Source organism: Adiantum capillus-veneris, chromosome 8 (assembly GCF_014529385.1).
Source record: "Adiantum capillus-veneris isolate H3 chromosome 8, ASM1452938v2, whole genome shotgun sequence".
Classification (NCBI taxonomy): Eukaryota; Viridiplantae; Streptophyta; class Polypodiopsida; order Polypodiales; family Pteridaceae; genus Adiantum; species Adiantum capillus-veneris.
In genome coordinates, this window is record NC_140938.1 from 114,006,370 (window position 1) to 114,021,426 (window position 15,057).

The following is a 15,057-nucleotide window of genomic DNA, read 5'->3' on the forward strand; positions in this document are numbered from 1 at the left end:
AGGCTTGGAACTATCCATCTTTGGCATACCAGCTCGATGTGAGTGCAACCAAGTGGTGATGGTACTCCTCACAAGATGGGCTCATGGGGTGGCAATGACACTACACATATTCTTCACTTCCATGGCCAGTTGCATCTCTCAGACGTGGTACACATAGGTATGATCATCTTCCATCTTGACCAAAAATGTGCAGCATCTCCTTTGAGCTAATTAAAGGTTAAATTCTCAGTCATCATGGAGATAGCAGGCCCTCTGTAGCTCTCTTTTTTCTTAGACGATTATAGTCTCTCTCTCTCTCTCTTTGTGTGTGTGTGTGTGTGTGTGTGTAGCATGCTTCCTAACAAGAAGCGACTTCTATTGTATGACAAACACCATAAAAGTTGGAGACTTCATGAATTGGGAGAAAAGCTCGAGAAAAAAGTGTAATGGCACCTACAAATTTTGAAACGTTACCTCTAAATTTTAAATTAGAAGGTAAGAAAACCTTCAAAATAAGTTTTTTTGGACATTGGGGAGGGAGAGAGAATTAAGCAGCTACCACCAACCCAGAGAACTATCCAATTAAACAAAGAGAAGGAAGGAAGAGGATCTTTGTGTGTGTGTGTGTGTGTGTGTTCTCTTCAATAGCTATAAAGAACCTAGATCCATTGAATAAGGGCTAGAAAATCCTATGTAATGTGTGAGAACCTGCCAAGCTTAGTATTAAAGGAATATTTGTTGCCTCTTGCATGTATATTTTTATTTGAGAATCCATAGAGAGATGTTGTGAATCTTTTTTTTTTAAAATTCAAGAGAGTGTATATATGTAGAATAATGGAATCTATATAATTTTTCACCTTTTTAATTGTAAGAATAGAAGACATGCATTTTCTAGCCGCAACAACGCGCGGGTCACATATTAGTACTTTCCTATATGACATCTTCAAATGTGACCATCACAAGGTTTCTTTTCAACACTCCAAGTGTTTTTTGGACTTCCAAGCATTGGAGCCTAACTCTTTTTGGCCTACCCAAAGTGTGAGGCCATAGTGACGCCTTCCCTTTTTGCTAATGAAAAAAAGACAGCTAAAAAAAAAATTTGCACAATTTTTTTATTGGATGAAAGAAATAGAATATCTTCATTACCAAGACTCCTCCTACACACAAGATAATGATGTCTTATCGAGATTTGTAGAAGATTTTCTTTCAAGATTCTTGACTCAAAAAATGAGTGGTGGGTATGGTGGCCTCTAATTTTAGCCTACCGAAAGGCTACCCAAAGGCAAAGACTATACAATTCACTTCCCTATTTTTGGTCCTGTGCATGTGTAGAGGTTTCCATATCTATATATAAATCTTTAAGACCGGTGGAGCTGGATGGACACATCGAAGAGGAAAAGGAGAAATTCCTTCTCAAAATAGAAAAAAATAGTGTCAAAATCTAAAAAATAAAGTTTCCTCATGATGAATTCGAGCAAAAAGAATTATGTATGTTTGGGAAAATGATTTTTCTCAAACACTACTCCCCATGTCTCTCTCTCTCTCTCTCTCTCTCTCTCTCTCTCTCTCTCTCTCGCACGTGGGTAAGTGTCATGAGTAAGGGAAATTCTAACTGGGTTGCTGAAGATTCCCCATTGGCCTACCACGAAATTGGAAGTTAGTGTACCGCCTCCTGAACGTGGTTCCACCGCAGGAACAGGAACGCCAACCCTCTCCCCTAGCCATTTGAAACGGTTTGCAAGCTGTGAACGTCTAATATTAGCATGCTTTGCATACGTAAGCCTACGTATCTCCACTGTGCCATCGCGCCTGTATATTAAGAGTCCCCTAGACTCGCTGCAAAGCACTGCCCATTAACATGGGAGCCTACAGCACCCACCGTTGAGCTAGTACAACCACCCCAGGCTAAGGGAGCCCAGCACGGCACTGCGCATCAAACTCGTTTGGTGAGCCCAGGCATAGCGACACCTGCAGTGCTGCACTGCATTACCGATACAAGAAGGCAGCAACAACCAAGTTGATAAGATAAGCTACCCTACAGTCACTCGTTCTGATGACTGCAACGGCACATGCCATGCTCATTGCACATATTCTGCAGCTTTGCGCCAAGCGGCCTACAGCCAAATATTGTCGAAAATACTAGCTGCAGTACCTCCACCAGAACAAGTTTGGAAGCTTTCACTCAAGGTATTCCTATGCTTAATTTTTTATTGTACGTCCATTGCTGTATACTATTTCACATTAATTGATACAAATATAAAAATGCGAGCTACTGTGCGTCCATTGTGGCTATATAAATTGACCCTTCCTATGCTTTATTTATAATTGTACGTCCATTGCTGTAGCCCTTAATATTGAAGAAATTGAGGTGATGTAAGTGATATACATGCTGAGTGTTTTGTAGAATTCAGGGTTTTCATAATACTACAATGAAGTTGGAAGCCAAAAGGCCTTGATATATAATGAGAATGATCGATACCAAATAATTCAGGGTACTTTTTAGTTGGCTTGAAACTTCCATTGGCGGGACAAGTAGTTGCATCACCAAATTATTAATGACAATGGTACTAGTATGATGGGTGTTTTACTATTCATATTCTTTGCCCGCAATTAAGAGAGTATACCCCATTGCTGTAGTACTATGTTACGTTAATGCAAGCATGCAAGTTTTGGAGTCGTCAATTAAGTAGAAATACTTCGCTAAATCCTCTCATGCGTTGTAGTTTGTACTGAGTGCTTTGCACATTCACCAAGCATGTCAGCATTCATCGTTGTTTAGTAAATGACAACGAAAACAACAATGCTACGCAACCGTAGTCCTATTTTACATTATTTAATAAAAATTAAGAATGCTAGCTAGTGTGCGCTCTACTAATTAGGTTGTCAATGCTTAATGTAATTGAACATGCTACAGATGTTGCCCGTAATGAATGCTCAGGCAGGCCAGCGTCCTCTTGTTCGACCAAAGGCCAACCCAATCGCTTCTCGTGTTGTGCGAGTGCCTCAACAAGAATTGCCTAAGGTACATGATAATTTGATGCATTCAATCTACGCATCCGTCCATAGTCAGCTGTCTTGCATATCACTTCTTTCCATAATTTGTGGTCGAAAATTACTCATTCCTAGACTCGGTATCAGGATCTTCCCATCGGAGGAACAGTTGTCAGACCTGTTCCTATGGATGGGACATTGCCCACGCCGCCCCCATGGCCCATTTCGGGCAACACGTGCTCTCCATCTGATGATGACTGTGAGGAGTTTGTCCCTTTGTCTCAAGAGATTAAACGCATGAACACATTTGCCCCCCCCCCCCCGTACCATGGACTTTATGCCCGATGGAGGATCCATAGCTCCTCCTCCTTCACATCCTACTAAGGTTGTTAAGGTCATGATTGAAACACAAGATGTGGACATGACAACTGGGATAGAGCAACCTAGTGGTACTCATATTGAACCACCAATTAAGAGCACTAGCCAAGAGCAACCAAGTGGCAATGTGTCTCAAAAGGCAACTAAGCGGCCAAGGCAAATGTCAGTCACATGGGATGATGACACTACCCGTGCTCTTATAAGGATTTACGACGAACAATGGAATCACATCAACAAGGGCAACTTCCGGTTCAAGGACTGGGAGGCTATGGTTTTGAATCTAAATGCTGAGATGGATACCACATACAACACTGAGAATACAAAAAATCGAATTGATACCCTCAAGAATATGTACAGAAAGGAGAAGTTGAAATCGTCTGCCACTGGCGCAAGTCCAAGCACGTGGTCGTTCTTTGACATCCTGGATGTCATGTGGTGCAAGACACCGAGATGTACTGGCTTGGTTGGGGGTTTGGACAGCGATGGGCCTGCAAAGGAAAATGAAGAAATCTTGAATGAGCTTGAACAAGAAGTGGGGACAAATTCTGGAGTGAGTGCCAGTACATCACAAAATCCTATAAGCTCCATGGACTTCTCAGAGTTAGAGGGAGTTAGTGGTAGCAAGGCAAAGCAGTCAAAGCGGTCACTCTTAGGAGTTGTGAATCGAACAATGGGTGAAGGCATGAACAAGCTATGCGATACACTTCGCGATGTGGAAGATAAACACAATGCAACATTGAGAGAGCTAGAGGCATCAAGGCATGCACTAGAGGAGCGTCTACTTCGAATCCGCGAGGAGGAAGACACAAAATGTCAACAAATTTACCTCTCCACTCAATTGGAGCTTGCCAAGATTTTAGCCAAAGTCTGGGATTAGTAAGTAAATGCAATATTCTATAGGAAAGCTACAATCCTTTTTAATTATCATTAAGCTCATGAGTGTATGCTTTCTGCTTTGCAGGCTGCATCGAAGTAGCTGGCTTTTTTAGCAGGCTGCAACGAAGTAGCTGGATTTATGATCGCATAAGGTAACACTACTAACCTCAATTCGTTTCAAACTTACTTGAATACTTGACATGAAATTATATGGGTAGTCTTGTCAGTGTAGGATGGAAACTTTGCATATATTTTGGCTACTACAATCCTTCGCTATATGCCCGGGGCGGTCACTTTTTAGAATGTGTATGATATCACGTGAGTTAACCGGAGAGGATTATTAGAAGATCAAAATGTATAAAAATGTATACATACAGAGGGGGGTGGGGGTTTTTTAAATAGGCTCACAGTGTAAGTATAGTATGTATATTGGGGTATTATTAATTACCTCTTGAACGCACGTGATATAGGGGTCTTTTGATAAGTGACTGCCCCGGGGCTATCTGCATACAAGATCAACAACTTTGGCGATGCCGTCCTCTGCCATACGAGAAGCACAAGATACACTTGAAGTCCATGTTGTACTTCATGTACTTCATGATGTGGAGAGTTTTCATGAGTATATTAGAGCCTGATGCATGGCGCTACTAGGCTCGTCAATGGTGGGTGTTTCCAAGGCAGGAGGTTTTTTGGACCTCAATTCACTGCCAACTATGGTCAGAAGCCAATCTAAATAACCGGCACAAGTACTTATTTGTATATTGCATGTCTTATGAGTCTTTCAATGCACTCTTAGCCATAGTGGGGCCTTTATTGCCTTGCATTGGTGATTTATTTATCTGTGCTCCCATAGCTGGTGATCTAGCACTAGCGTGTACGGTATTGTGGAGACTAGCACATGGTCATTCTTCCAGATCAATGACTTGTCTTTACCCTATCGGGGAGTCCACTATACGGAAATACACCATGATTATATGTCGCATTTTAAGCCAACGTAGCATGTTGCAACGCTTTCATATTTGCATTCCTGAGGGTGATAGGCTGAAAAGCATAACGGATGGATTTGAAGCTATTACAGGGCTTCCACAAGTGGCGGGTGCCATAGATGGAACACATATTAGGCTGCAAAGGAAGCCATGGTAGGATAATTTTTTAGCACAATACGAGGGGAGGTCGAACCGAATGAGCAGGTTGACCCTCATCCAAATGATGGCGAGCCTCTGTGCGGTGAGCATCACGACTGAGAATCAAGAGAGAGAGCTTTGCGTGTCAGAGCAGCTTTATTTAGAAACCACGCCTTGCAAAGCATACGACGGCAAGTGAACATGCTACAAAATGACATGAGAGACCAATAAAATTATGAAGGTCATCGATATGTTTTTCCTTCTTGCATCAATAGTTTTTTTTTTGTGATTTACTTGTTAGTATGTTCGTTGTGCTAACTGCCGTTTCTTTTCAGGTTGCTCAAGGCCAATCGAGCTGGAGCCAGGGAAGAGGCATGGGAGGCTGTGCAGCCCCTCTCTCTCTCTCTCTCTCTCTCTCTCTCTCTCACACACACACACACACACACACACACACACACACACACACACACACACACGAAACTCTGCAAGCGGCGAGCTCTCTGTCTCTACCGGGACAAGGTAAGCAAGGGTTTTTGACTTTGGGATTGCAAAGCTCTTGCATCAGGATCTCCAAGGTCAAGGGAACGATAGGTAGGGTTCGATACCTTCTTTTCGGTGTTCTTATGTCTGCACAGCTGGACTATGTGATGTGTTGCGTTCGAATCATGAATGTGTTTGTCCCTTTGGGTGCTCATATAATTCTGCCTCACCGGCGGCCCCATGGGTATGATTTTCCACTGTTGTCTGTCGCTCCTCGTAGTACCATGTAGTAAATGCCGCATCTTCTTCCATAGAGTTGCAAGTCTTACTTTAGACACTCCATTCGTATCATGTGCAAGAATGCGAATAAATGGCGACTTTACTTTAAATTAGCCGACTTCGAAGTGGAAAGGATGACTGGTTTGTTTCTAGATTACTACTTATGTACTGGTGTTTTGTATCGATTTATGTGTTCAAACAAGTGCTAGATGTCGTTGAATTGATCAACAATGGTCGCACTTGCAACAGATTTGTCAAAAAAAAAATTGTGGAGCCGTTCATGTTATGTGATTCTATGTTTGTACTCTTTAGTAAACGAACAAACTTTAGGCGTCAATCAAATATGCTGCTGAATAATGTATCAATTAGATGCCAAATTCATACTTCCTTTAGGCATAGCTCCGTTGAAGTCTATTGACGATTACGCTCATTACGAATTTCCGTCAGCAGCGAGAATAAGGATACTGTGATTGTTGATGTGCATGGCTGCGTTGAGGAATCCACCAAGGCTTCACCAATGTTAATGTTCTGTGAGTTGACTACACGTTCGCTTGTTGGTTTTCATAAACCTGCATTTGTTTCTCCTTGCTTCCTTTTTGTGTATATTCAATTCATGGTAGATGGTACAAAATTAACCAACACTATTATCAGGATAACTCAGAAAAGGTGGCTGCTGATCATCGCTATGCTAACCCTGTCGACCTTTTCCCTACCGTGATCCCCTCTGACTGAGCAACCACCTCGCACCCTACCTGCAACATGCAGCGTAGAACCACCAGCTCTCTCTTCATCTGTATATCTCACTGCCACTTCTTAGTTCTGTTTTGGTCATCAAGCTGCTTTTTTTAGGTTCATTGTGGTGGTGGCATACGAACACACAGTGTGGGTGCCTCTTTTTGATCTCATGCCACACACACACACACACACACACACACACGCAGATATGCACACACACACACACACACACACACACACACACACACACACAAGTGGCTATTGGCCATTTTTTCTCTGCAATCCGACCAAATCTCTCACTTTAATTCTCTCTCCACCTCTAGCTACTTCTACACTGCAGTTTGCATCAAACTTGTTTGCAAAGTTTACTGTTCGGGTGGTGTATCCCATTGTCTAAGATTACTGAATTTTTCGCATGTGTTCTACTTGGGATGCCTCAGAGTATGGCCAATCAACTAGGGTTGATACCAAGGGGGATGTTTACAGCTTTGGCATTGTCCTGTTGGAGATGCTGACCAAAGGGAGGCCAACAGATTCCCTTTTCAGCACATCGGAGTCAGCTTGCCAATGTGGCTAAAAGATGCATACCTTGACAGAACCTTCAACATTCTTGATCCATAGCTATTCGATTCCGAACTCGACTTTGCTAGCGAAGACAACAAAGAAGCCATGAAACCTATGGTGGAAGTAATTTACCTTATTCAATCATCAACATACTAAGTTGTCTTTTTACTATGTTTGTATTATGAGCTTCTGTATGTAGTGTTTTGTATGAGCTTCTGTTTTACATGTGAACCTTGCACCCTCTACAAACCATCAAAGGAGGCTCTCTTCATCATCGCCAAGGCATATGTATGCAGCAACACTTCTCTCATGGCCATGATGATGGGCTCTCAAATGGCCGTTAGCTCTGTTAGAGCCGCTCAAGCCCAGGTTTAAACAACACAGGATAGGTTCAAGCTCAAGGGCGCCCACCACCTTGCCGGCCTCCCGGCCTGCACATCTAAGATGCAGAGTACTTTTTGCATGCACCTCCTTGCCCTCTTCTCATAGGTGCTCAAATCATTTCTCTCCCATACAAGCTGTTACTACAATGCAGAAGTTCGCACAATTTTTTTTGCTACTAGCAACTAGCAAGGTGACCAAGCACCACTTCTTATAAGAGTGATGCAAGGTTTATGCTTGATGAGGAGGAGCATTCTCAAGAGCTTTGAAGAACGCAACAGAGAGCAGGTCTGGAAACTCCTAATTGGTTATAGAGCTTAATTTCTACCTACTTGTGTAAAAGTGTGATGTTTTGGGAGTTAAAGCATTTCTTGATATTGATCTTTACAAGGCACATGTCGTTTGGTTCTTGAGCGGTGCAATTTGATTTGATGGTATTTTCAATAGTATTGCCAAACATTAAAAATCTTCAATGGGTGCTTTGTAACAATTAACCATCATGTGTGTTGTTTGCGTGCATGCATGTTTGTGTGTGTGCGCGCGAGAGAGAGAGAGACAGAGAGAGAGAGAGAGAGAGAGAGAGAGAGTGTGTTCACGTGTAATTCTTAGGTCAAGGATCTTGTTTTGATTCTTAACGATAAGTAAACCTACTAGGAAAATGTCTTGGTTGGCTTTTCGGAGTGAAGTTCATGACTTGGAGAACTTTGATTGTAAAATTTGCACATTATCGTTATCAAGAGAAGCTAATGGACTCGGTCTCTCTCACTCTTTCTCTCTCAAGTTGTAGCTCCATCTAGCCTATGTTTTTCTCTATTTTTTTTGTTCGTAAGTTCCACCTTTATAAGGTGTCACACCTCGTTTCTCATGGGTAGGCCTCGTGATTTTATCACTTGTTTTTTTACTAAGGCTTGTTTTTTAGAAAGCCAAAAATATATACGAAGGATCCATGTGTCCTATGAGTTTATATAAAACCTATGACACTATGTGTCATAGGGTCTTAAATGAATCTCGAGCGGTGGGATCGTCAATGCAAATTGAAACAGGCAAATCTCAAGATATGTGAATGGTCTCCAAAAAGTCAACAACATTGATAAGTCAATTTGTGACCAAGGATTTATACATGTGACTTGTCATTTCACTCATGGTAGCATGGTGTGCTAACCATAGAGACATGTGTGCAACCCTCCACATTATTTGGCATGGGCGAATTCGAATGGGATCGACGGTGAGGTTCATTCGGGCCATTAGATGCATTATTGTAAATTTGGGGCAAAAAGTAAATTTGAGCCGGCTAGTAAATTTGGGCGATTTGGTAACTTCGGGTTTGCACCTTGAGCCTCGAACTCACAACCTACCCCATGCGATGCATGTGCTCTAACCACCACGTCCGCATGAGTTTATTGAAGTATGTGGCATTTCAATGCCACATATGTAAATGTGAGCCGGCTAGTAAATTAGGGCCAATAGTCGGGGTGCCCAATTTTATAAATTCGAGTCGCACGATCTTGTAAATTCAGGCCGTCCAATCACACGTTCTATAATGCACGCACCTCACCATTTTTGCTTCCACCCTTGATCCCACTTGAATATGCCCGCGCGGTATAGTGATGCGGACAAACAGCATCACAATTTTACAAATGTGCTTCAAGTTTACTCCCTAGATGTCCTTGTTTACTTTCCTAGTACTGGTTTACTTTTCAAAATCATTCATATATGTGTGCCTTTACTCCACTCTAGCTTCATTTAAGAGTCCATGGTCTTTTACTATGGCCTGCCAGTAAATCTATTGAAAGTAGTTTGATGATGGGATGCTTAAGTGAATTTGACAAGCCATATAGAATTCTATACACCAACATGTTTGCGAGGAACAAAGAGAATACTTGCGTGCTTTTACTTCTACGAGATTATTTGTTGAATTTCAAATTAAACAAGTTGAACAGTCACGTTGGCGTTCTAGACAAAAAATAAAATGAAAACGACTCATGAGCAGTGTTAAAAAGAAACGGGTACAATGTATTTTAACCGGTTAAAATCACAAAAATCCTAGTTAGATTTTGAGCTTGCCTTGAAGAACACCGGTAAATTTACACAATTTTCAATGTAAATACCGGCAAAAGCTTCAAATTTTGACCTAAAAACCAATAGAATTTCAAGTTTGCCCTTATTTTCTTCGGCTAGAAAAAATGTATTTTTCTAGCCAAGCCCATGAGCTGTTAAAAAGAAAGAACCATTTAGAAATTAAAAGTTGAGTTAGGCACACTTTCAATGTTTTAAGTGATGATTGAGACTTACCTTAAATGTGATTTTAGTTACAAAATATTAAATGAATCTTTTTGGCCTGCTAAAGCCTTAGTGTTGGGATCGCTTGGGCGTCCTACAACCTATGGCGTCCACGTGGAGGTTGTACTTTGCAGAGCCTTAAAGGCTTATTGGTACTCGGCGAAGCGATGGTACTCGGTGACTGCAGTCGATGGGGCTACCCTGCACGTCTTTGACGTGGTGCTTATAGGCGTGCGACAGTAGGTGTCCCTGCAGGTGAACTCGCGAGCCTAAAAGTCTTCTGCAAGCTGTGCAAGCAGTCCAATGTTGCAATCAATGCAGTCAAGAAGAGTGAGTAGACCCCTGCAAGCAGAATTTCGCACGGCATCGCGTGGGAAAAGGAGAAAGTACTGGGCTTTGGGCTGCAGACGCGCACAATGTAAACAAGTCCCCTCACTGTGTCGTCTTCTGCACGTTGTCCACGCCGTCTTCTGCACGCTGTCCAGGCGGTCCATCGCTTCCATAAATGTAGTCTAGGCGTTTGTGGACGTGACTGCAGGCTTTTCCACTTGTCGTCTGCCAGAGGGAGGGAGCGCGCACGTCAAGCGAGAGAGCTCCCCGCCAGCTCAGCCTTGGCTAACTAACGCATTATTTTTTATGCCTTGGCTTAGTTAGCCTTATATAAAAATAACATTATTTCTATTTTATTGAAAAGATGTTCTTATCCTTGTGCCTTTCCAGGCTCTGCCTGATAAAATGTTTTTTTATCGTTGTGCTACTGAATTATGCAGTGTTTAAAAGACCAGAATTTGCCTCACAGAATACGAAAACAGGTTTTTTAAGGTTTGCTATTGCTAAAGTAAATATTTTCACTTTTTTCAACGCCTATATAGGCCTATCTGGCTTCTTGGCGAAAGCATTCGGGATTCTGCAAATCTGCAGGTTGGTCCTTAGCTGAAAATGAGAAAATTATTAGATGGCGTACATAGTAGAAAAGAAAGCACGGGGGTGTTTCTGCATTCGACCCGGCGCCGGGGGAACCAGCCAATAGTCCTCGTCGCCTGCTGCCGATCGCCCCACCGCCTCTTTAAGTGTAGCGTTAACGGGGACCATTCCTGGAATTTCTTTCCGCTCTTGTTTTTGACTTGCTAAAGCGTTGGGCGCAAGGGGAAAAGGAGAAATTCCGCCCGAAAATAGAGAAAAATAGTGTAAAAACCTAAAAAATAAAGCTAATTTTCTAAATTTTTCTTTTTGCAAAAATAAGGAAAGGGTATTTTGCATGTTTGGGAAAATGGTTTTTCCCGAATACTGCATGCCGTTTTTGATTTCGAAAATGTTGTGAATCTCAAAAGAGAGATAGTGTTTCGCTGTAGGCATTGTCACGAAAAATGTGTCTCAACTGAATACCATGCCGTGTTTGATTTCAAAAATCTTGTCAACCTCAAAAGAGAGAAAAATAATGTAAAAACGCAAAAAATAGTACCTAACTTTTCAAAATTTCCTCTCGAAAATTTTTGTTAGGAGAAATGTGTCTTGACCTAATACCACACCGTTTTTAATTTTGAAAATGCTCTCAACCCCAAAGAGAGAAAAATAGTGTAAAAACCCATCAAAAAATTAGCCTAGTGTTTAGAATTTTTCGGCATTTTTGACATTCAAAATGGTATGGTGTTAACCCGAGGCATATTTTCCCCAAATATTGCTCGACAATGTCCAGGCTATGGTACGAAAATATTTCAAGAAGAACTTCAAAAAATTAGACTATTTTATAAAGATTTTAACACTATTTTTGTATATTTTGGGACGGCACTTCTCCTTCTTTCATGATCTCAATCGGTAGTTTTAAAATTGGAAACGGCACGATATTAAGACGACACACATTTTCCCCGAACACTAGAGAGGAATTTCAAAAAATTAGGCTACTTTACAAAATTTCAACACTATTTTTTGTTTATTCTAGGGCAACGTTTTTCCTTTTTCCCAAATACTATCGTGCCCTCGAGCTACGTTTTCGAAATTGAAACCGGCACACTATTAAGATGACACACAATTTACGACGAGTACTAGTTTTTGAAAATCTTTTTCCCACCAAGTGCTTAAGAAAAATCATTTTCTCGAGCATGCAAATTTCTTTTTGCTGAGTTTCTCAAGGGAAAAAATTAGGCTCGTTCATTCGTTATTTCTATGGTGTTCAACACATGAGTGTGGTGGGAACGCTAGACCACCAACACACACTTGTCCACTAGTTCATTAATCCCTTTGAATTTGATGTCACCTATTGCATGTGTCTATATGTGTCAAATCCATTTGATAGATGTGATAGTAGGTTAACTTTAAGATATAGTCAACTGTTGAGAAAGGCAAGGGAGCTTGCAGTATATAAGTAGGCTTGCTCCTTCAAAAGTCAGTTCAAAAACATTCCTCTCTCTTACTTATCCTAAGATGCTTGTGACTGTGTGAAGTATTATTTGTATGAACCTTCAGCTAAAGCAAGTGCTTTACCCTTTGCTTCTTTTGAACACAGCAAGTAATAATTGTGTGAACATTATTTACCATCCTCTCTTAATATGGCTGCCTCTTCTTCCTCTCGAAATCCACTCGATGGACATTACGATGGTTACGATGACAACGTTGAACCCATGTGCGATGAATCTAGTGATGTTCGCTCGATGGAGTTTGAAAATGGTGACTCAATAGCTTGCTAACTTATAGAAAATGATTGATATATGCTTGGGAATAATGTGACTTTCCTTTTTGTTTTTACAGAGTTACACAAGATAGTGCATCGTGATACAACTGCATCTTTTTTGGGATCCGATAGTGCCCTCGTTCTTGATCGTGTGTCTCCACTCCGCACAAGGAGCGCTTCGAGCCTACCTAAGGTTGATGTTTCTTCTTCTCTTGGCGTTGGGCCCAAATCCCTCAAGCGTGTGGAACAAAGTGGGGCAATAGCACGTACACTTTTCAAGACTTGTGAGGCGACAACGGAACTAAGTAAGACTTGCCTGCACCATAAAGATATTGTATTGTTGTATGCAACCCTTACGAGTTTTGTTTTTTGTTGTGGCAGCCAAACCTTTATTGGGGAGACCACCACTTGTAATTGCAAAAAAAGAGAGCGTTGCGGAGGGTGCCAAACTAGAAGCACATATTGGTACTGAGTGTTCCCATGAGAATGTAATTCCCGCTGGTTTATCTTCTCTTGTGCCTTATATTCCCACTAAGATCCCTTTATTGCGCATTGTTGACATCACTGAAACTTGCCCTCGTTTCACATTTGAGGGGTGCATACTTAATCGATATGGAACCTACAAACAAAGCCCAGAGGTCCCTAAGTATATGCGTTACCTTAAGGTAGACCTAGTTGATCCATTCAACACTGACACCATCACTTGTGCTGTTAGCGATCAATTTATTGAGCAATTCATTGACACCCTTACTATAGGAGACTTTGTCAACATTGAGAATGTAACTATTAAAAAAAAAACTAAGTCAGATGGTTGCACATCTCCTCATGTACTATTTTTCAATGCTTCCACGGTTGTAGAAAAAACAAAGCCTTTTGAAGCCAGCCTTAGTTTCTACCCAGAGAGCAAAGTGCGTCAATTTCTGGATGAGGCACAGTCCTTACATGCACAAGGCACCCGTACACACTTTGGAAATGTAGCTTTTGTTGTTATACAGGGCCATGCTAGCACTTCAAAAGTTGGTCTTTCCCAAGGTGATCTTATTGTTGCAGATGGGCCAGCGCTTGAGGGCCGTGCCACTGTAAGGCTTGCTTATCTTCGCCCTTCTATAGATTTGCAGCTTTCTAATGTTTTCCCTCTCTTGTCATCGCAGCTTAGCTTCGTGAATGCACGTAAAGACGATTACCACGCTATTTTTCGTGCTTTGGAGACCGATGTGCATCCTATGTTTGTTACACGAAACATAGGTTCCTTCACAGGTCAAAGAAATACACTCTCAGTCTTGGATATTACTATCCTAGCACACGTCAAAAGCCCTCGTCTCAAGCATCGTTTGGAGGAAGCATATAAGGCTCATATTCTTGATGTTGGACACAATCAAGAAGTAAGTATTGATCTTGCTTTTCCTTTTTCACCGCAATAACTCAACAAAGCTCTAACTTGTCATGCGTCAATACATAGGTAACTGGTACACTGCACTTTGTGAATGTGAACTGAATTTTGGTGGAACGTTTTTGCGGTCAATGCAAATCTACTAAGATTCACCACCAACAAGAGGTGGACTTTTGCTCTATTTGCTCAAAATCTACAACTATTGTTTTGGTGCCCAAGCTTGAAGGAGAGATTTTGGCCAACAAAGCTTCCCCAATTGATGTTTCCTTAGCGGGTGACATAGTCGACAAAGTATTGCACCTTGACAAAAACTTTGTTGACTTACATGCTTCTGATGTGCTAGATGCACGTGAGCTACTAGCCTCCCTTGTTCGCATTGGGAAATTCACTGTCAACAAATTAGGACTCATCACATCTTTTGTCGAAGAGACAAAGTAGTGCTCCTCTACAACATTGAAACTCCATCGCCTCCACGCCGAAGAACACCCTTTGTATTATATCGCTTTCATCCATGCTTATCTTGTAAATTCCCATCTCAATATTTCAAGAGAAAATTTCAAAAAATTATGCTGCTTTTTAAAATTTTTACATTATTTTTGTCTATTTTGAGGCGACATTTCTCCTTCTTCCATGCCCTCAACCGCCACTTTTTAAATTGAAAACGGCACGATATTAAGACAAATTAAGTTAGAAGATTGCACATCTCCTTATGTACTATTTTTCAATGCTTGCACGGTTGTAGCAAGAACAAATCCTTTTGAAGTCAGCCTTAGTTTCTACCCAAAGAGCAAAGTGCGTCAATTTTTGGATGAGGCATAGTCCTTGCATGCACAAGGCACCCGTACACACTTTGCAAATGTAGCTTTTGTTGTTATATAGGGCCATGGTAGCACTTCAAAAGCTAGTCTTTCCCGAGGTGATCTTGTTGTTGT

At 41.4% G+C, this 15,057-nt stretch overlaps 1 protein-coding gene across 1 annotated transcript; it reads left to right on the forward strand.

Annotated features, from left to right (window-relative positions):
* Positions 1 to 3,156: 3,156 nt before the first annotated feature.
* On the forward strand, positions 3,157 to 4,225 carry LOC147452802 (uncharacterized). The gene has a single exon (XM_086519025.1). It carries the CDS (start codon positions 3,299 to 3,301, stop codon positions 4,223 to 4,225), a length of 927 nt encoding a protein of 308 aa, XP_086375151.1. The 5' UTR covers positions 3,157 to 3,298.
* Positions 4,226 to 15,057: the final 10,832 nt, after the last annotated feature.